Below are 21,000 nucleotides of genomic sequence, written 5' to 3'. Positions count from 1 at the left end.
ACGGGCAGCAAAACTTGATTTGCGGCGCGTCAAAATCTGATTTGCGGCGCGGCATGCCCGTGCCCGCTGCCGGGCACGGGCGAAGGGCGCGTTCACGTATTTTGCGGCGCGTCAAATGCTGCTCGAGTTGAAATATTTCAACTTTTGACGCGCCGCAAACCTTTGACGCGCCGCAAAACTTGATTTGACGCGCCGCAAAACTCAGGCGTCAACGCGTTCGGGCAGCAAATGCATCTTTTGGTGTGAACGCAGGGTTAGACACAGAAAAGTGTGAGCTTTTTTCTGCTCTGAATTATGGGGAAACATCAGGACCTCTTCCTTAAGTTTGCAAAATCATTTCAACGCATTCCCTGGCGGAAAGGCGGTGCTGTAAGCTAGACGTAGAACGAATGAAGTTAATAATTGCCATGACAGTCCATGGTCTCTTTTAACTCACCATTTAGTTTTGCACACAGGAGGCTTTGGTGGATAAGACAATGCAGCGATCTCTGCTGTGGCGCCACATCTGCCAACCTAGCGGACAGTCCCCGTGTCCTGCCCGACATCGCTGGCGCACCGTCCGTAACCAGCATATTGATAAGCTCCAACCCCAACTGGTTCTCTCTGAAGAATGAAATTACTTTTTCGAAAAGTATCTCACCTGTCATGTGTCCATCCAGTGGAATTAATCCAAGTAGACCCTCACAAAAGCACTCGCCATCAAAGAAATCTAACATAGAGGCACAGCTGTGCTACATCGCTGCTGTCGGTTGATTCATCAACAGCTAGCGACATCACCTCCGCTTTTTTGAGTTTGTCCAAAAGAGTCTCAAAAACATCTGATGCAAGGGTCTCTACTCTCCTTGATGTTGACGTGTCAGAGATGGGAATTTTCTTGATTGAATCAATCACGCCGTTTCGGGTTTTCTCATCTGTAACCACCTCCTCGATCGATGCAAGCATACACTCTTTGACGGTCTCAGCATCTGTAAACAGCCTTTTCTTTTTGCCTAATGTCCAGGCGACTCATAGTGATGCTGATGTTGCTCTCTCTTGTTCTCAACAAGGGTTAGGGTTCGGCGTCTCTGTTCATAGCATCAAGTTAGCCCCAAAATCTTCTGGTGGCGAGCATCAGAGCCCAGTGGGAAAGTGGTGTCGAAGTTAGAATGGTTTATCTTAAAATGCCTTCTCAGTTCTTTACACACCAATATACACTCACTGCAGAGTAAACACACAGGCTTCCCAGTGGCAAATCCAAACAAATACTTCTGTGTCCATTCGCTATTGAATTGTCGGTTTTCTGAGTATACTTTTCGCTTTTTCCGAGTAGAAAGCGACATTGTGTTGATTCAACCAGGCAGAACGATCATCAAAACAACATTAGGCGCGAACTTCGAAGCAGAGCGCGCCAAGCAGTTGAGAGGAGCAATGCAAAAGCTCACGAAGAAGAGCGTTAAAAAAAGAGCGTTTTAAGAGAGTTAAAAAAAAACTGAAAGGGCCAGTAAATATTCCTCCGTTCGCCGGGGCCGCCAATTGAATAGCCCTGCTCTAATCAATTGAACCTCTTCAGAATTTAAATGGGAAAATAACGACAATGTCACGTAACATATACAAATGATTCACCGAGCACACCCACTCTTAATGGTACGTTCCCCCTAGTGTGCCGGGAACCCCCCTACCCAGATGCACTGGTCTATCTCTACACCATGGCTCTGACCATGGGGAGCCATAATAAGGATGTAAAACTGCAAAGAGTTCTTATTTAATGTATCACTTCTGATTTAAATCATTGAAATATAAATAAACCTGATTAGCCGGGAAAACTAGCTTTAAATGAATCCGAACATTCCAATGTGTCATCTCCACATAGCTAAAGTGTAGGTCTTGTGGGACAATTTCACTAAACCTTAGAAGAGATGTGATCAATATCTTGCCTTATATGCTGTATGAATGACATAAGCGTGGGAAAAGAGACTCTTGCTTCTTAGAAAGGTGATACGATGTGCTGTGCTACTCGGGCCTGGGGGATTGAGGTGACCTGGGCAGGATCAGCCAGAGACACTGCCACAGACAGAGCCTCTATACCAGGGGTGGGCAATTATTTTACATTGGGGCCCACATAAGGATCTCTGAATGCCTTTGAGGGCAGAGGACATCTGTCATGTCTTAACCATTAGATTGGATTATAAAAAATATATTGCTGTAACTCTTATTAAGCATTTATGATTAAAAGTCACTCCAAATGAATGTGAATAAAATCATTTAATTCATCTGCTCAATCTTTCAGCAAGGAGAAAGTTGAATGACACTTGCTAAACAAACAGATGTTCCTCATCACGTTCCTCATGACGATCAAGCATGCACCTGCAGTTTTCACAATAAAAGCCCTTCTCCTTTTCTGGTATTTAACTGCTTATAAGCAGTTTTTTACAACAAAAAAATCTAAATAAAAATCTAAATAATTCAGATGTGTTATGACAAATTAATTCTGAGAGGACAGCGCGTTCCCCAAAAGAAAGAAAAAAAATTGGTTGGGGACTTTTAATCGCTTGACAGCCCTAATAACAAGATATCTGAATTAGGGTTGCCGCGGTATACGGTATTACCGGTGTTACCGGTGTTGAGGCCAACACCGTTTACTCGGTGTTGCACACCGAGTAAACCAAGTTTTTTTTTTTGTAATAAAAAACAAATTCAGTAAAAATGAATAATATAATTAGAATTAAGAAAATTAAAATGTGTAGAATAGGCCGCAGTTCTGCTCTGTGCGGGAGAATTGTCGCGCCGAGAATTGACGTGCTTCATTACAAGACCGGTAACCATAGCAACGCCTGTAAACAAACCCCGCGAAGCCCAATCCATACGTGAGCTCCCCGCAATAAGGCCATCGGGAGGCGCACAGAGCTTTTGGCCGTGATATTATGATACATAAAATTAGATTATACTATTATATATAGAACGTTATAAGACGCCGAGAATTGGCGCGCTGCCAGCCGCTGTCACCGATTGTGTGAGAGGAGAGTTGACGGAGAAGATGGCGGTTGACCTATAGTTTCAAAGTTAATACCGTTTATACCGGTGTTGACACGAGCGTATTACTCAGTGTGAAAATGTCCACACCGCGGCAACCCTAATCTGAATGACACATGCCATTGTCTTCCTGCTTTCATAAGAAGATCTTCGGATGAAACATGCATACCAGAGTCTTAGCAGCACCTCTGACGAACCCTGGCTAGAGCAGGTAGAGCAGGTGTCCTGCAGACCAGCCCGGCTCCTGAATTACTTTCTCTTCCCTTGTTGGAGTTGTTTAGTGTTGCAACAGCCCAGACTGATTGATGGCTTGTGAATGTTGTATGCTCAATTTCTAAGCGCTTTTGCAGCAGGGTGTATCGGTCAATCTGCACAATCGACCCGCATTTGGCAGGTGCTGATTTCCCACCCTGATTGCAGCGTATGTACCTGTATGGTGGCAGCTTCTCGGCCGCAGATCTGGCTTCCCTGGCCACCCTCCGACTGCCTCTGCTTTGCCAGCTTCTTCTGGGAGAACAGGAGGAACCCTCCTGCACAGACAGAACCAACCACATCATCAAACTCAAGGAGCAACGGGGATGGAAGATAAGATTAACTATTATTTTGTACAAAAGGAGTTCATCTCCATCCCCTGCGGCTTCATAGCGGCGCCTTGGGATCCATGGACCACAGCGGGACACTGTGGCAGCCGTTTGGGACGCTGTCCTCCCAGACGCAGCTAGGCTGCGCAGTGAGAGAGGTCTGATCATGTACTATTAAAAATGACTGTGTGCGAGGAGCAATATGCATCAACGCGTGTGAGTGGAATGTGCTGCAATCCTATCTCTCAAATTAGGCAATTTATTCGGATGTACAAGAAAAGAACAGCAATGCATCAAAGGAAAGGTACATTGGAAGGGTTGAATGTCTTTTCCAATGCAACTACTTCAAAACTAGACATCCTGTTGATGGCGGGCATCAAACACCACTGCGAAAAGCTAACAAAACGGCTGCTGATAATTAACTATTCAGACCTATCGCCCCAGGATCCAACATTTACCCCTCCTCGATTCCTCTGACGTCTACACTTAGACTTAGACTTGGCTTTATTGATCCTTTTGGGATGACTCCCCCAAGGAAATTGAATTTCCAGTAACTTACAGAAACACAACACAAGTAGCTTACAGAAACACAACAAAATATAAGATAAAAACAATAAACTCTTAGCTAACTATAAAAAGTAAACAACAGTAAACAATGAACTCTTAGCTAATATAGAAAGTAGAGATAAGAATAGAAGTAAAAAATGATTCAAGTAAAATAAAATAAATGCAGAGAACTGTATAGAAGATAAATATAGATACATATATGGCTGTATATGGCATTGTGTTGTCATACAGTGGATAAATAAATAAATGATAAATGACAAATGACATTCGCAGAAATTAGCGGTTAGATTAAGCGGAGGATTATGTTATTGCACAAAAAATCTGCATTGCACAGTGCACCACTCCTACCCGTCTGTCCACTTCTCTATTTCCTCCTCCTCAGCAATGGTTCATTTCTCAAATTCCTTTTCACGGTCCACCTGTGTGTCACTAAATGTGGATTGGTGCTGTCACACCAAAATTGTACCGGGGCCAAAATTGTACCGCCTACGTAATCCGCGTTCGAAACATTACGGCATCGTCCGACGCGATTGTCCGTTGCCAGGCAGGTTTCAAAAAAAATTTGCGCTCATGTTGCCAAAGACGAAATAACATAATACAGATAACACTTGTTTTTACTTTATATTTGTATTGTATTGAATTTAGCTAGTTAACTGAGTGTTTAAAGTGTATCATAGTCTAGCTAGCTTGTGTTAATCCACTCAGTTTACTAGCTAAATGCGATTACACAATTAAATACAATACAAATATAAAGTTAGCAACGCTAACAAATGTCATTTGTAAAATAAGTGTTATCTGTTCGTCCGGTGCCAGGCAACGTTGGACGCGATCGTCCGGTGCCAGGCAACGTTGGACGCGATCGTCCGTTGCCAGGCAACGATGGACGCGATCGTCCGTTGCCAGGCAACGATGGACGCGATCGTCCGTTGCCAGGCAACGTTCGACGCGATCGTCCGTTGCCAGGCAACGTTCGACGCGATCGTCCGTTGCCAGGCAACGTTCGACGCGATCGTCCGTTGCCAGGCAACGTTCGACGCGATCGTCCGTTGCCAGGCAACGTTCGACGCGATCGTCCGTTGCCAGGCAACGTTCGACGCGATCGTCCGTTGCCAGGCAACGTTCGACGCGATCGTCCGTTGCCAGGCAACGTTCGACGCGATCGTCCGTTGCCAGGCAACGTTCGACGCGATCGTCCGTTGCCAGGCAACGTTCGACGCGATCGTCCGTTGCCAGGCAACGTTCGACGCGATCGTCCGTTGCCAGGCAGGTTTGGAATATTCGAACACGGATTACGTAGGCGGTACAATTTTCGCCCCCGGTACAATTTGGGTGTGACAGTGCTCCTGAAACCTTAGCTTGTTAGCACCAGTGCTAGCAGCTAGAGTTAGCGCGTAGCTCCGGCTGCAGGTGGAGAAAATACAACAGAGGGAGGCAGCCGCGGGTACCCTGGTGCTCAACAAGCTGCGGAGGAACGCACCGTTACGTGGAGAGGAGTCCAGGCGCTTGGCCTTCCAGCGCTTCACGGCGGAGAAGTGTTGGCGGGCGGCCGTGGGGTCGAACCGGGACAACAACTGGTCCAGGTCCTGGGACTTCTTGATCACCTGTTAGGTTGGAAGCAGAAGGCTGGGATGAGTTATTTTACAAAGGAGGCCTTAAAGCTGCAGCGTTTAGGATTAAGGGCCCTTTAGCTGTGAGGTTGCAGATTTCAACCAACCGAACACCGAATTGGACAAGGCAACAGTTCCCAGTCCACACTGGTTATCAACATCCATAAAAGCCAGTTATGATAGTTATGATAACCTGCATCTGCCGAAAAAAATTAGAATAATGCCCTTTAGATTAAATAATACAAACATGTTTCTAGAGAATTCTAACGTTTATACCTTAAGGCTCATGAGCGTCAAACCACCTTACATCAAATGTTCTGAAACCTTTCCAAAATATTTATTTAAAGCTACAATCCCGGACCGAGCCCGGCGGGCCCCCACCTGGTAGTTCTCCTCTATGAAGGGGAACTGGGAGGACTGGAGGAACTGGATCTTAGGGACGTCCAGGCCGTCCTCCCCGTAGAGGAACTGCACCACGGAGCCGTCGCTGTCCCTCACCGTGAGGTCGTACTGCACCACCAACCCCTCCAGGTGCTTGATGATGCACCTGGAGCCCAACGGGGGGGGGGGGGGGGGGGGGGGGGAACACACAAACAGGGACAGCAGGTGAGACTGAGGTAAAGGCTATGCAGAGTTCAAAAGGGGCAGAGAACACACACACACACAGACAGACAGACAGCGAGACAGTGTGTGTGTGTGTGTGTGTGTGTGTGTGTGTGTGTGTGTGTGTGTGTGTGTGTGTGTGTGTGTGTGTGTGTGTGTGTGTGTGTGTGTGTGTGTGTGTGTGTGTGTGTGTGTGTGTGTGTGTACCGTTGCAGATATCCTGATCTGGAGGTTTTGACTGCGGTGTCAACTAGCCCCTCTCTGCCAGCCATGCAGTGAAAGAAGAACTCCTACGGACCGAGGAAAGGAAAACCAAACGATCACTGAACACCAACAGCATGAACTAGTGATGTTGACCGATCAACTCAACCCATATACACCCTGGAGACACGGTCGGCCGATCAAATTTAAACTGGCTGATTGCGTGAGTCGATCAGCCAGTTTTGAAGTGAATCCAAAGATTGGGGTAAAAAATAAATTGTGCCATTATTATGTTCAGTCAATAAGACAATTAATGTTTATCCTGCATTGAACATCATCCGTCTTTACATTGCCCTGACTCTCAAAAGGTGGGCAGCACTAACACGGACATAGCATGTTTAATATATCTCGGTTAAGGCGGCAATAACCAGCCTGCATCTCGCTGGACAAGTGATTCACTGTCAGTAAATCGCCTTCTAGTCTCGTCATGTTTAACCGTTGTCGGCGTGCCTTGAACCCTGTGCGTGTTAAAGCTGGGCGATCCTTTTTTTAATCATCTGTTTGACAGCCCTTTGTGTGACGGGAGTGGCTCTATTCATGTTCTATTAATTTTCCTTATTTCAAAGCGGTCTGGTAGGTTACACGATGTCAGTTATAGTTGTGCTATTGTGTGCAACTGTGTGCTAGAGCAGGACATCCTGGTCTATGGGAATACAAACAGAAAAGCTTTTGCAGCGTTTCAAAACCACAAAAGTACTATGTACAATTTGACTTTCCACTCACGCTAATGTTCAAGGCTTTCTCTATAAATATCTGCAAATATTCCCAATTCTGCTACATTGAATGGATCTGCATTTGTTCTATGAGCTGAAACGCATCGTCCACGTTGACTGATTATACATTTAAAACATGTTAATGATGCGTATCAGCGTATATATAGCCAGCATATAAAACATTTGCATTTGTGATATGACTTTGCATTTGCATTTGTGATATGAATTTGCATTTGCATTGTGGCGTTTGCCTTTGTGTTTTTCCATTAATGCGCTTTTGTTTGGGAATTTGCAAAGCCTTAAGGAAATGCCTTTCATTGTTCACGTTGTCCACATTGACTGATTCAACATTTAAAATACATGTGAATGATGCGCATCAGCCGATGCAGCCAAAATGCAGACAGAGGAAATGGATGTAGAGAAGGAAAAGGAACAAACCCTTTGCATAGTGCAACATTAAGTTAATGTACATTGCCGATTAGCCTGGCACAAGTGTTGGTAACATTTCAAAGATTACCTATTTTTTTTAAATAGTTTTAGGATATCCACATTCTGTACTGTATGATTATATAATAATACTGAGGCATCTTTAATACTCACTCCCTTTCAGTGTCAATATCCATTGACTTACTTTTGTTGTGTAGCGTCTTATGCAGTAGTTTTGAGGCTTTTGCGATTGTTTTGAGGCTTTTGGGATTGTATGGTGACTTTTGTATTTGTGATGTGACTTTTGTGTTGTGGCATTTGCTATCGTGTTTTTCCGTAGCAGAGTTAGACAGGAAGGTATGGAAGAGAGGGGGGGACCAGCAGCAGAAGACCAGGGTTAGGAACTAAAGGAATGAGCCTTAGTGGTCCGCGCTCTAGCCGGTCGACCACCGGGGAGCCCCAAATATCAATATTTTAATCAATAAAGTAAGGCGCTATAAACTGCTTTCCCTGCTCCCAGCATCGCTACTCCAAGGCTGCTTGAGGTGGCGCTCAACACATGAATGAGGGAAAAGTACGCGTGAACATGAATCAAGAAAGAAATCCAGCGCGTCACCTTTTCAGAGTCACGCGCGCACAGAGAGCAGCCAACACCCTCCCTCACACACGCACACGTTCCTAACCACCATCCCTCTGCTGTACCTGCGGTCTGATGCCAGTGAGGAACCTTCCGGAGATGAATCCCCCGGCGGCCGGCGACGGCTCGTATGGCTGATAGCACGGCAACGACTTCCCAGAAGGCATCAGGGGAGGCCGACGCCCCTCCAACTCAATCTGGCCCAGGAGGCATGAAATCTGAAACGCACGCACGCACGCACACACACACACACACACACACACACACACACACACACACACACACACACACACACACACACACACACACACACACACACACACACACACACACACACACACACACACACACACACACACACACACCCCTTATTAATTACAGGAGTGCACTATGATGACAATGAGGTGGTGAATGGCTTGACATGTGTTCCAAATGTGTTCCTCTGTAGTCGAGCGTTGGAGGCCAGCATAGCTACCATTGGTGTAACGGAGAGATTGATCCCCCACCTATGCTTCAAGTTCAAAAATCCAGATCACTCTAAATGCCATCAGCTAGGGTGCCCCATAAACCGTCTAATTCTTTTGTTTGTTCTAGTCGGCTCAAAGTCGTAACCCTAACCCTTTAGACCAAATTACACTCAATGATAGCTTTTCCATCGTATAGGCATTTTACCTACAGCCACTTTTAAATGGCCTACAGCGAGTGGATTAGCCTGGACTCGCTGCTTTAGATCTCTTCATTGCAGACTTATGTTAGGAAAACAGCAGCCCATATTTTTGACATCGTCATACATTTTTCACTGCATATCAGTGTGAAGAGCATCTATCTGTATAGGCGGTGTGTCGTTTGTCTGAAGCGCTGGGCCTCTCCTGTGGATAGCAGGGTGAAATCCCAAATCAAAACAACCAAGGGTGATATATTCCAGTCCTAGCGTGTGGTGACTCAGTTACTTCCCGTCCCGAGCTTCCACATAAACAATGTAAAAGGTTGTCTGGCTGAAAACCATAGCCCCCCCCCCCCCCCCCTCCCCCTCCCTCCTAGCTCATCACGAGCGGACAGCCTCATCGGTGCAGGGGAGAGAGGGTACCTGCATGGTGTTGACCGAGGAGCCCTTGGCTCCAGACTGGACCATCAGCTGGAGGTTGTTGTCGGGAAAGGACCTGTGGAGCCCAGCGGGCATACAGACCTGGACACGGACGGACAGACAGGCAGGGGTCAGGGGCTGAACACTAAGGACTACCAACAGACTGAACTGTATTGTAACGTTAATGAACAGTATTGTAGTGTTAATGAACAGTATTGTAGCGTTAAGGAACAGTATTGTAGCGTTAATGAACAGTATTGTAGCGTTAATGAACAGTATTGTAGCGTTAATGAACAGTATTGTAGCGTTAATGAACAGTATTGTAGCGTTGATGAACAGTATTGTAGCGTTAAGGAACAGTATTGTAGCGTTAATGAACAGTATTGTAGCGTAACTGAACAGTATTGTAGCGTTAATGAACAGTATTGTAGCGTTAATGAACAGTATTGTAGCGTTAATGAACAGTATTGTAGCGTTTCTGAACAGTATTGTAGTGTTAGTGAACAGTATTGTAGCGTTAATGAACAGTATTGTAGTGTTAGTGAACAGTATTGTAGCGTTAATGAACAGTATTGTAGCGTTAATGAACAGTATTGTAGTGTTAGTGAACAGTATTGTAGCGTTAATGAACAGTATTGTAGCGTTAATGAACAGTATTGTAGCGTTAATGAACAGTATTGTAGGGTAAGTGAACAGTATTGTAGTGTTAATGAACAGTATTGTAGTGTTTATGAACAGTATTGTAGGGTAAGTGAACAGTAGTGAACCAGGGCTCCACCTTGTTGATGCCATTGTTCACTTGGTTGGCCACTTCCTTGAACTTCATGTCGGCCAGGTTGAAGTCCCTCTGGTCGGGGTTGAGGTGAGCGTCCTGCCACCGGCCCCTGGCCTCCGCAGGGTCCACGTTGTCGGGCAGGTTGAAGGCCATCTGCAGGGCCTGCCCGGTCCAGAAGGTACAACAGACATATTACTGAAGAGTTACATTGGCTTCGTTTGTACACTTTGATGCATTTCAAGACACAGGCTGTATTGTAGGTTAATGTTGGTGCAAAATAGATACACAAGTTATACTTTGTCAAATGCGTTTGTCACGAGGCATGCAGTTCAAGACAAAGGTGACTGTGGTGTGTGGAGACTCTGTTTGTGAAATATCCTCATCGAGTCAATAATCCAACACAATCAATCCTGATGGCCACTCAAAGTGAATGGAAAGCACCGGTCATCATCTCTCGTCTTAAAAGTAAAATTCTCCCATTATACTTAGAAAGTAATAAAGCAAACAAAGCCGATCATTTGAATGGGTGGCACCAATGTTACCATATTTGACCTTTGTGTGCAGCGCCTTTCAGACTGGTGCTTACCAACGTACTCAGAGAATACAACCGGCCTTTGTGCACAAAGGGAAAAAGTGTTTTTTTCCCTTTGTGCAGCCGTGGTCCGAACTCACCCTGGTGCCGATCTTTTGAGACTCTTTGATGAGCTTTTTCCGCTGTCGGTTGGCCCCTGGCTTCACCAAAATGTCCTCCACACCTTAAGACACAAGACACAGTTCTATCGACTGATCCATTTGCCACCAAATCAAACAGAAATGAGACTGGAGACATGCTGGATAAAGACTCAGACGCGTCACCCGGTGAAAGTCCAGTTCAAATCCGAGCTCCACCCAGGCACTAAGCTGCTCATCAAACCTCAAGCAAAATGTCACCAACACAAAAGCTACAGCGGATACCACGGGGGTTTGTGAGATTCACTACCAATTGACTTCACCCTGAATACAGGACCAAGTCTTGTGGCAACCACACTTTCACCCGCCTTGAAACAGACGCATCTCGTGGCGCCGTTAAAAGTGCACGTGCACCGTGACATGTGACGCTGTGTGTGTGGAGGTGGAGGGAGGGGGGGCAGCGTACTCAGAGTGAAGCCCTTGTACAGCTGCAGGTATGCGGTGAAGAGGCGGGCCAGGCAGGTGAGCAGGCGGCCGCCCGTCTCGCCGCCGTACAGCTCGTGGCAGCAGTGCACCAGGCCGTAGATGGACGAGCCGTAGTGGGCCTTGTCCAGCACGCCCCTCAGCAACTCGCCCTGGCGGATCACCACCTGGGGGGCGGGACAGGAGGCAGGAAGGAGGGGGGGGGGGATGTTGTCAGGATTACACTTTAAGACGAGCAATAGCAGATGTTGGAGAATTTGTGTCGACTTGAAACCGGGATCGTACGGACTAGGCAGAAGTCAAGGTTGACACAACACAGAGCTACCCACAACACAGGCTACACGACCCAGGTTACACAACACAGGGCTACACAACACAGGTACACAGGGCTACACAACTGTGTCCACTACAAAGCACAATTCATTGAACAGCATTGAAGCGCTAAAGACCGGTTACCCCGGTACACTAATGACCGAGGGAAAAGTGTCGTAAAGAGAGATGATCTTGAAGCATAAAAGAATGATTCATTATTTTATAATTGGTTGAGGCCGGACTGGGAAGCCGTTCCCTCGAGCCGTAGCATCCGTCTCACCTTCTGTCACGTCCAAGTTGGTGATTTGTTGCGTACACAACTTGCCAACAAATCTAGCGGTAATTCCATGACTGATAATGTTGAATCTAAAAAGATTGATTTAGTACATAAGTTCCCCTTACTAGAGAACCGGTGAGGCCAGCCAGCAAGTATCTCTTTAAATGACTGACCACATATGAATCTCTACATGGGTATTTAATCTTCTCGGGACCCTTAAGACTTAAGAACAGAATTAAGAACAACCAAACTAAGAAAAGTAATAACCTCCTCTCTGGAGGCACGGATAAGGACACTAATAAAGACGCTGTGTACCGTTGAGTCACACATGCTGTCGGGGTCGTATCCTGGTACCACTCGGGGCGGGACTTGGATCCAGGACTTGCTGGGGATCTTGGCCGTGCCGTTCAGGTTAAGCGGCAGGGCTTTCTCTGGTATGATGTTCAGCAGCAGGGTCGACACCACCTACAGCACATGCACAACAGGGTTTCATTGCTACCGTTAAACACACACATAAACACACGTTTATGCTCAACATATTCCTGTTTGGTTGTGATGGGACCACCACAACCAGGCCTTTTGGTTCCGAGGCTAAAAGAGAACCACTTGTTGTCAGTTTAGTTATGTTCCTCCAATTGTACCAAAGTCAGGAGGCTGCAATAGACCTGACATTTCCCAACAATAGTTCACTTACACAAGGGGAGGAGTTCTGTGTCTTTTGAACACATACCACCAACTTATGATCATGAATACAGAAACTGGCGAGGACGTGAGAGCATGCCTGGTAAGGAACACCAGAGGCCAGGAGGGGGTGTGTTTACACGGTAAACACACCCCCCCTACCGGGCCCTCCGGTTGGCCCAGAGCGTGCCGCTGTGTGGACCCGGGCGCCCGTGTACCTGCTTCCCGGTCCACAGCTGCTGGGGCTTGAGGACGGTGGGCGGCAGCAGCCGGACGCGGCCCCAGCGGTCCGTCAGCCCCCGGTACACCAGGGCCGTGTAGTGGTCCCGGGTGAAGAAGCAGCCGCGCAGCGTCATCCTGGTGCCGGAGACTATGTGGTCCTGGATCAGCCCCGCCAAGGGCTTACCGTCCTGGGGAGAGAAAGCACGCGGGTGTGAGCACGGCCGGAGGCACGTGCTGGGATCGCCCGGACACCAGCTTGACGTATCGGGATGTCAGAATATAAATATCAAAAGGGGGGAGGGACATGCTTTTCTTCTTGGACTCTGACAGGTCACTGATGCTCAACAACTTTATAGAATTTTTTTTTTTTACATGATACAATGGACAGCACATACACGCACACCTGAGTGATAGTTTTATAGGTAAAATACCCGTTTGCATATTGTGAATATTGGTTGATTGATTTGTTGTTTTATAGTTATTAGTATATATTATTGTTTGGCGCTCCGTCAATCACCATGTATTGCTATGATTAACTCTTGAGACCCTTTTGTTTCTACCCCTCTGTCTGTCTGTCTGTCTGTCTGTCTGTCTGTCTGTGTTTGTCACCTTGGGCACCAGGTACTGCTGGTCTGTGCTGATCAGTGTGTAGGCCTCTGCGCGGGCCAGCTCACTCTGGGGGAAGTGGGCGTTCATCTCGTCGCCGTCGAAATCGGCGTTGTAGGCTTTGCAGTTGGCGTAGTGGAGCCTGAGCACCTGCAGCATCACGACACCACAGGTTGATGTTAGCATGTCGTCATGATCATCACTCACGCCCTATATGGATACACTCCATTAACGATCAAAGCGGGGCGCGGTCGACTCGCCTTCTCCCCGGGCAGGATGCGGGCACGGTGCGACTGGATGGAGGGCCTGTGCAGCGTGGGCTGGCGGTTCAGCAGCATGACGTCCCCGTTCTTTATGTGGCGGTTCACCTGCAGCGAGAGACACGACACGAGGGTTACCATCGCGCCTCGTCAAGACGACCAACAAACTGTGTGTGTGTGTGTGTGTGTGTGTGTGTGTGTGTGTGTGTGTGTGTGTGTGTGTGTGTGTGTGTGTGTGTGTGTGTGTGTGTGTGTGTGTGTGTGTGTGTGTGTGTCCGTCGTACGATCTTCATGGCCATCTTCTGGCGGCCGGGGCAGGGAGTCAGCAGCTGCTTGGCCACGGCCTCGCGCTGCGTGGCGTCCGAGGGGGACAGGATGGTCTTGCTGCCGTCCTCGTTGATGACGGCCAGGGCGCCGGGGTGCACGTCTGGCCCGTTGAGCACCGCCTGCCGCAGCTCCTTCACGTTCCAGGGCGTGACGGGCTGAGGGTAGGTGAGCTTCGTGGCGAACACCTGGGGAGCACAGAGGTCAGCGGAGGGGGGAAGGTTAACCGAGCCGAATCTGATTGGTCGAGCAGGGGGAACGGGCACAGTGTTTTGTTTGTTCAGCCGGATACGAGGTAAACAAACCCGGTGTGACTTCTCGATTATTCAGCAGTGCATTTTTTGATGACTTGGCATCTTCTTTTTCCTTTGTTTATTTATTTATATAGCAATTTTTTTCAAACATTTTCAAAGTAGCCGACTTGGCTTTGTGTTTTTGAACTGTCATTCAAGTGCATTTGGGATTTGAGGTGCTATACTGCCCCCTGGTGGTGGGAGCCGGGGAACTGAGCACACAGGAAGTGGTGTCCCCTTTACTGCAGCGGTTCTGAGCATTGTCAGACCCTGGATATCGACCCAGTTAACGAAATGCTGCTCTGTAGCATGAACTGAAGTATTCAGGGATGCAATAAGCCTTGTGAGTTAATGCATCGCGTGTCTGGTCCTTAGCTTTTGTCCTGATAAATGGGTGTCAGAAGATGCAGAAGAGACCCACACAATCCATCCTGATTCATGGGTTAATCAGTCTGGTACTGGTGGTGAATGTGACGGGGACGGAGGTCCGAGAGCAACGTACCATCGGTAGTCCGATCTCGTTGGTCCCGATGTACATGTCGGGACAGATGACCGACCGCGCCGCGAAATCCACTCGCTTGCCCATCATGTGCTTCCGGAAAAGTCCCTCCTTCTTCTCCAGGAGCTGAATCAGGGGACAGGAGATGAAGAACAAGCTTTAGATATTTAAAAAAGTGGTTGTGTTGGGCTGCACTCTGTTGTTTGTCCTTATGGTGTGTTGGAGATGCCTCGTACACCACCCGCACAAGTTGCTCTTGTGACTCTCGCTTGTAGCACTCACAGCGTTTCCGTTGGACTTTGTGAGTCATTGGCTATTCATTGATATTATTAACTACATTAGCCTCTTTAGCAACAAACACAACTTTACATTGTATTGCACACACAGCAAGACCGTGCAATGCATAAGAATAATATCTTCTATTAAGATTAAAAGAAATCCATTTCTTCTAAGATTTTATACTCATACTTTGAAAGGTGACTTTCGGTGACTTGAAAGTCGCCTCTAAATTAAATGTATTATCATTATTATGAATTGGTGACCGGATTAAAGAAGCAATGTAATCAAGTGTTTGTTGAAGAGCGTTTAAATATCAACATTAAAATGACCAACGTGGTACAAATACAGAGAAAACACATCTCTTTACGGGCGCAGCCATTTTGGTTTGTTGCGCCGTACGGTCAACCTCACTGAACTCGCTTGACTCTCAGAATCCCGAGTGGGACCGTCCAAAAGGGGGTGTCCCTCGGTGAAATGCCGAAAAGAAGGCTGGGAGATCTCACACTTTGCAACTGGTGCACGACGCATCTCGAACACACCATTACAAATGGAACACGCTTATAGTTGATGTGTCGACAGCATGACGACTGATACCTGTTTGATCCCAGGGAACTTCTCCTGGGTCATCTTGTCCAGGTCGCTGTCGAACACGATGTTGACGTAGGTCTGCAACCGGATCCAAATGCTGTACAGCTTCTCGGTCAGGGTCTGACCCTGGACCCCCTCCAGGAGGGCCAGGTCGCGGGCCTTTTCCTCCACCTCCACGACACCCCCCAGCGCCTTGTTTTAACGAGGGAACAGAGGAAAGGTTCTTGCATAGTAACAACATAGCACGATTTGAAGAAACACATGATGTCCGTCGACACACACACACACACACACACACACACACACACACACACACACACACACACACACACACACACACACACACACACACACACACACACACACACACACACACACACACACACACACACACACACACACACACTATTTTTTAGGTAACAATGTAAAATGAATTTGTCCCTGCTCAATAAACTTGCTCACCGGGTCTGCCCCCTTTTCCTCTTTTTCCCCCGCCATGAGGGTGAGGATCTGCTGGATGATCCTGCACTGCTTCAGAACCAGCTGCAGGTTCACCGTCTGCCCGTTGGTGAAGAGGCGGTCGCCCAGGCGATTCAGCGGCCTGTACCTGTGGGGTCGAACAAGGCGTGAATCTCCCACCACCCAGGGGAACCCAGAGGCGATGACATTATAGGGCCGGAATATAAACTAGGAGGCGGGTTAATCCGTGAGGAACTCTGAGTAGAGCCGCTGCTCCTCTGCTTGGAAAGTAGTCAGTTGAGGGGGTTCATCTGGTAAGGATGCCCACTGGGCGCCTCCTTTGGGAGGGGTTCCAGGCCCGACCAGTGGGGAGGAGACCTGGTGGAAGACCCAGGACTAGGTGAAGAGACGGTGGGAACGCCCGGAATCCCCCCTGTTAGTGCTGATTAATGCGGCCCGGGAAAGGGGAGTCCGGGACCCCTACGACCTCGGATAAGTGGTTTGGAAGATGAGGATGGAGATGGTTCAGTTACGATGCCAACCCTGGGGAAAACAACCCAGTCTTGCCAGGTGATCCTTAGTTTCCTCCGCTCTTCCCCAGACTAGTACCTTTGGACGACTCAAAGGTGTGTGGGGGTGGATGGGTCCTCACCTGCAAGGAGGAGTCACCAAGATGTCCAGGAAGAAAAGTTCAGGGCTGAATTCAGCCTGTAGCTCCAGCTCAGGCCCGTGGTCCAGACCCAGAAACAGATTCCTCAGGAAGAAACCTGGAAAAGACATAAAGAAAACTCTTATAATGAGGTGGGTGTGGTTTTGGAATTTGTGTTTTGGAATTTGTTTGCGTTCTTCATGCTCCCTAAATGTCGACCGATCAGGTCACGGCCAGAGTGTAGTCAGGCCGGGACCATGGATATTTTATTCTATTTTCTACTTAGTAGTAAATACTTGGTATTTGAGGAGACACTGGAATCTCAATGCCATATATGACTGCTGCTGCATGTTTGTTGTGCATTTGACAAAATAAAATAACTTGAACTTGACCCACGGCTAATGAAATGCTGCCATGAAGCATGACCCGAGGTCTTTCGATTATTGTGCTGCCCATAATTGTATCTGGTTCCCTGTATAATTTGGGGAGGCCGAGGGGAAAGAGATGCACCGATGGGACAGGTCAGCTCACCTTCCTTCTCCCATAGCTTGACGAGATGCTCCTTGGCGATCACAGGGGTCATGTAGCCCTTCTTCCCAGCCATGAGGTCCTCTAATGGGGCAGAAAACCATCACAAGCGTTAGATGACTCTCATGGGTGACACACACACACACACACACACACACACACACACACACACACACACACACACACACACACACACACACACACACACACACACACACACACACACACACACACACACACACACACACACACACGCGCACGCACGCGTTTCTCACCCTCTCCGTTCTCCTGATCCAGGGGCGTCAACGGCATCGTCACGATCAGCTTGGAGTTGTATTCCTTGCGCACGGTGGACCGCCCGCAGCTACGCCACAAACACACCAGAGATCGATCACTCTTCACATGAACAGGCTAAACAACACGTCATCCAATCCCAAACCCCACACCATCTGGGACACCCACAATGAGGAAGTAGCATTGTGGCATCATAAAGTCAAGTCCGGCTTATGACACTTTGAGGATTCTTCCAGGGTGGGATTGCATCACACACTTAATGCAGACTTTCAGACCAGACAGGCTTGGAGGAACATTAACATGCCGGTTGCCATCTTACTTGCAGTTTGGACATTTACGGCCATTCATGAAGACTTTCCAAAATCGCTCAATAAGACAGCGCCTCCTCTCTACTGTGTGTTTAATCTAAAAAGAGAACAAGCACAAACGGACCGTACATTAGAAGCTGGAGGATATACAAAAACATAAGCTGGTTATTAGAGGCATTTAAGGTGGATGTGTTTGTGCCGACCTGTTGGCTCTGTTTTGTATCATCAGCTTTGGTACCGATGAGCGCCTTTGTGTGTTCTTCCAGTGTCTCTTGGATGTCCGTCCCAGAGGCCTTGATATTACGGTCAAGGAGCTAGGAGGCAAGCACGCACGCACACGCACACACACACACACACACACTTTGAATACTTTCAAAAGAGTCAACCCGAACCAAAAACACACACATTGTTAAAATGTAAGAATACCGAAAAGAAAGTGATGATCCCAGATATTGATATGAACTGAATAAAACGCCCCCCGCAACCCGACCCCGGATAAGCGGATGAAGATGAGATGAATAAAACGCTGTGCACGCACTACATATCCTTCATAGACCTGCGCACCCACGAGAGACCCAGTTCAGGCCCACACACCCACTACAGACCCGCAGGCGCCCACACACCTGGTTGAGGACGTGTTCCACCTCGTAGACCTCCGGCCCGAAGCCGTGGTCCAGCAGCTTCAGCTGGTTCAGCAGCAGGTGGACGGCGCTCCGGGGGCAGGTGAGCATGTGACAACGCAGGCAGGATCCCCGCACCAGTAGGTACAGGGTCTGGGTGGGCGGGGGGAAGGAGGAGAGGGAGGAGGATCCAGGGAACGATGAGTGGCAGGCTTATGAGACCGTGGCGGGACTGGGAACGTTACCATGGTGACCATCTCTGGTTTTGCGGAGCTTTTGATGTTTCCAAAAAATTTAAAAAGAAATGACACTAAACCGATACAACTTTGAAATATGTTACCATTAAGAAGGTAAACTAGAAGCATCACGCTAATGCGCCTGTCTGACGGGTTTATCCAGACTGAAGAAGGATGACAGTGTGTGTGTGTGTGTGTGTGTGCACGTGCGTGTGTGTGTACACTTACATCAAACAACATGGGGTTGTAGACAGGTAGTGGTAGGTCTACATGCCCAAAGTGTCCGGGGCAAGTCTGTGAGTTCTGACTGCAGGTGGCACACACCTGAAAATAAAATGACGCAAGTCAGAGAGAGTGATATTAGTGCGGCATAAAGACCCTAACAGCATTAGATACAGACTGTTTATTCATGTGCACTAACATTGATGGATGCATGCGCAGCGAGGGCGAAATAAAAATGTGTTACCAGGAGCTACTCCTGACACATCTTTAGTGGATGCAGCATCAAATCTTTCTTTGTAATGCCTGATATTGGGAAAATACAACGCTATTTTCAGAGCTGTATTTGTTTTGTCTTTTTCATATCTATGTCGTAGCTTAAAAATGCACAATGTGCACACATCCTAGCTTTTTAACAAGCAATGTAACCACGTCGTCGTAGCATTTAAACAAACACTGTATGTACCTCATGTTGATTACTTGTGTTATTTGGTCTCAACCCACCCCCTCCAATATAGGATTTATTATAATCCATGTATAGATTTTTATCATCTATATAACTCACAACGTTTGGCCCAAACAAATGTTAAATGAGGAAATGAATGATAGTTTGTTTAAAATGGATGAACTTCATATAACTTTAGTTCTAACTGATGTGGAAATATTAGCGAGGGCAAACTGTATCCTTATGCTAGTCAGGGAAATTAATGGATATTGGATATGTCCAAATAAACTATCGAATCAACTACCCATGGTCCAGTTAATACACACATCTGAAAGAAAAGCCGAGCATATACCTGGACGTGTACACACAGAGATGTTAACCCATTCATACGTTTAAAATATACATCGCTGTCCTTTGCAAAGAGTGTAGTTACCGATACCACAACTCCTAGTAATCTGGATGGTTTTCTTTTGGTTTTGTCCCCCTAGTCACGCATACATATCTGCTGGGATGTTACCATTTAAACACGCACACGCAAGTGTCACGATCAAGTGTGTTTCTTCCATATACCCAGCACATTATTGACTCTGGCCATGCGAGAAGTCACTTGCATTTTCACTGGACATTAGTGAGCATCTGATCCCATGAGTGACAGATAACACTCCATTGTTGTTGTGCCAATATACAAACCAGTATGCCGAATAAATCCTTCAATAGGCCTTCATCCAGAGTGTGTTGCTATCAATGCGCCCAGAATGCATGGACACCAGTATTTGTAGCTGTGTGGTTGTAGTTAGGTCCCCCAGTAAACATTTAAAACATCTCTCATTGCCACAATGCAACAATGATACACCACAAACTGAACAGAGATGGGAGTTCACCTCTTTATTGTCAGAAGGCCCCATGGACAGATCATAGAGACCGTTGACTGAGACATTTCCAAGATTGTCGAAGAACACCAAGTTAGTGATCGCCTTCACACTCAGCTTCCTGATCAGGCGAGAGAACAGATGGAATGATCAACAGATGGAATAGTTAAAAGAGCATGCATGTATCACTCATACTCAATTACCTAAAGTAGATGTATGCTTGAATTCAAAGCTAGTAGCCAAGCACTTGCATAACAATCTTAATGAGATTGCTAAATTAAAACACACACACACACACACACACACACACACACACACACACACACACACACACACACACACACACACACACACACACACACACACACACACACACACACACACACACACACACACACACACACACTGTTATTTACAGGCATTTAATAAATTATGGTGACAACTTTTCCAACAACACCCAATGCATAGGAATAGATATACACTAATATCACTAAAGTTAAACCTCCGTGACGTGTCGTCTGTTGTTTTTAACACGTATTGACTTGACAATGTTTTGACTGCTTTCTTTTCACATGTTTCGAAGTTAGCTCACGGCTAAGGAGCCACAGCTCACCGTA

The 21,000-nt window shown here is 47.2% G+C and overlaps 1 protein-coding gene across 1 annotated transcript in view; it reads right to left on the bottom strand.

Moving 5' to 3' along the window:
• The window catches only part of polr1a (RNA polymerase I subunit A), a 32,553-nt gene that overhangs the window by 11,197 nt on the left and 356 nt on the right, over positions 1-21,000 (bottom strand). Inside the window, exons 1-26 of the mRNA XM_056600045.1 lie at positions 20,997-21,000; positions 20,396-20,504; positions 19,079-19,174; positions 18,618-18,767; positions 18,198-18,308; positions 18,006-18,091; positions 17,668-17,756; positions 17,396-17,476; positions 16,868-16,982; positions 16,219-16,363; positions 15,763-15,948; positions 14,893-15,015; positions 14,058-14,285; positions 13,774-13,881; positions 13,517-13,663; positions 12,904-13,095; positions 12,320-12,469; positions 11,399-11,582; positions 10,936-11,018; positions 10,267-10,425; positions 9,492-9,590; positions 8,470-8,622; positions 6,575-6,657; positions 6,146-6,311; positions 5,635-5,758; positions 3,439-3,539 (exon numbers count right to left, since the gene is read on the bottom strand). The exon at positions 20,997-21,000 is cut by the window's right edge and continues 356 nt beyond it. Coding sequence (XP_056456020.1) covers positions 3,439-3,539; positions 5,635-5,758; positions 6,146-6,311; positions 6,575-6,657; positions 8,470-8,622; positions 9,492-9,590; positions 10,267-10,425; positions 10,936-11,018; positions 11,399-11,582; positions 12,320-12,469; positions 12,904-13,095; positions 13,517-13,663; positions 13,774-13,881; positions 14,058-14,285; positions 14,893-15,015; positions 15,763-15,948; positions 16,219-16,363; positions 16,868-16,982; positions 17,396-17,476; positions 17,668-17,756; positions 18,006-18,091; positions 18,198-18,308; positions 18,618-18,767; positions 19,079-19,174; positions 20,396-20,504; positions 20,997-21,000 — 3,272 coding nt within the window. The remainder of the gene's footprint in view (positions 1-3,438; positions 3,540-5,634; positions 5,759-6,145; positions 6,312-6,574; positions 6,658-8,469; positions 8,623-9,491; positions 9,591-10,266; positions 10,426-10,935; positions 11,019-11,398; positions 11,583-12,319; positions 12,470-12,903; positions 13,096-13,516; positions 13,664-13,773; positions 13,882-14,057; positions 14,286-14,892; positions 15,016-15,762; positions 15,949-16,218; positions 16,364-16,867; positions 16,983-17,395; positions 17,477-17,667; positions 17,757-18,005; positions 18,092-18,197; positions 18,309-18,617; positions 18,768-19,078; positions 19,175-20,395; positions 20,505-20,996) is intronic.

The sequence above is a fragment of the Gadus chalcogrammus genome, chromosome 10 (genome assembly GCF_026213295.1).
Source record: "Gadus chalcogrammus isolate NIFS_2021 chromosome 10, NIFS_Gcha_1.0, whole genome shotgun sequence".
Taxonomy (NCBI): domain Eukaryota; kingdom Metazoa; phylum Chordata; class Actinopteri; order Gadiformes; family Gadidae; genus Gadus; species Gadus chalcogrammus.
The sequence above is the reverse complement of the archived record's forward strand: the minus strand, read 5'-3'. Positions and strand labels throughout refer to the sequence as shown.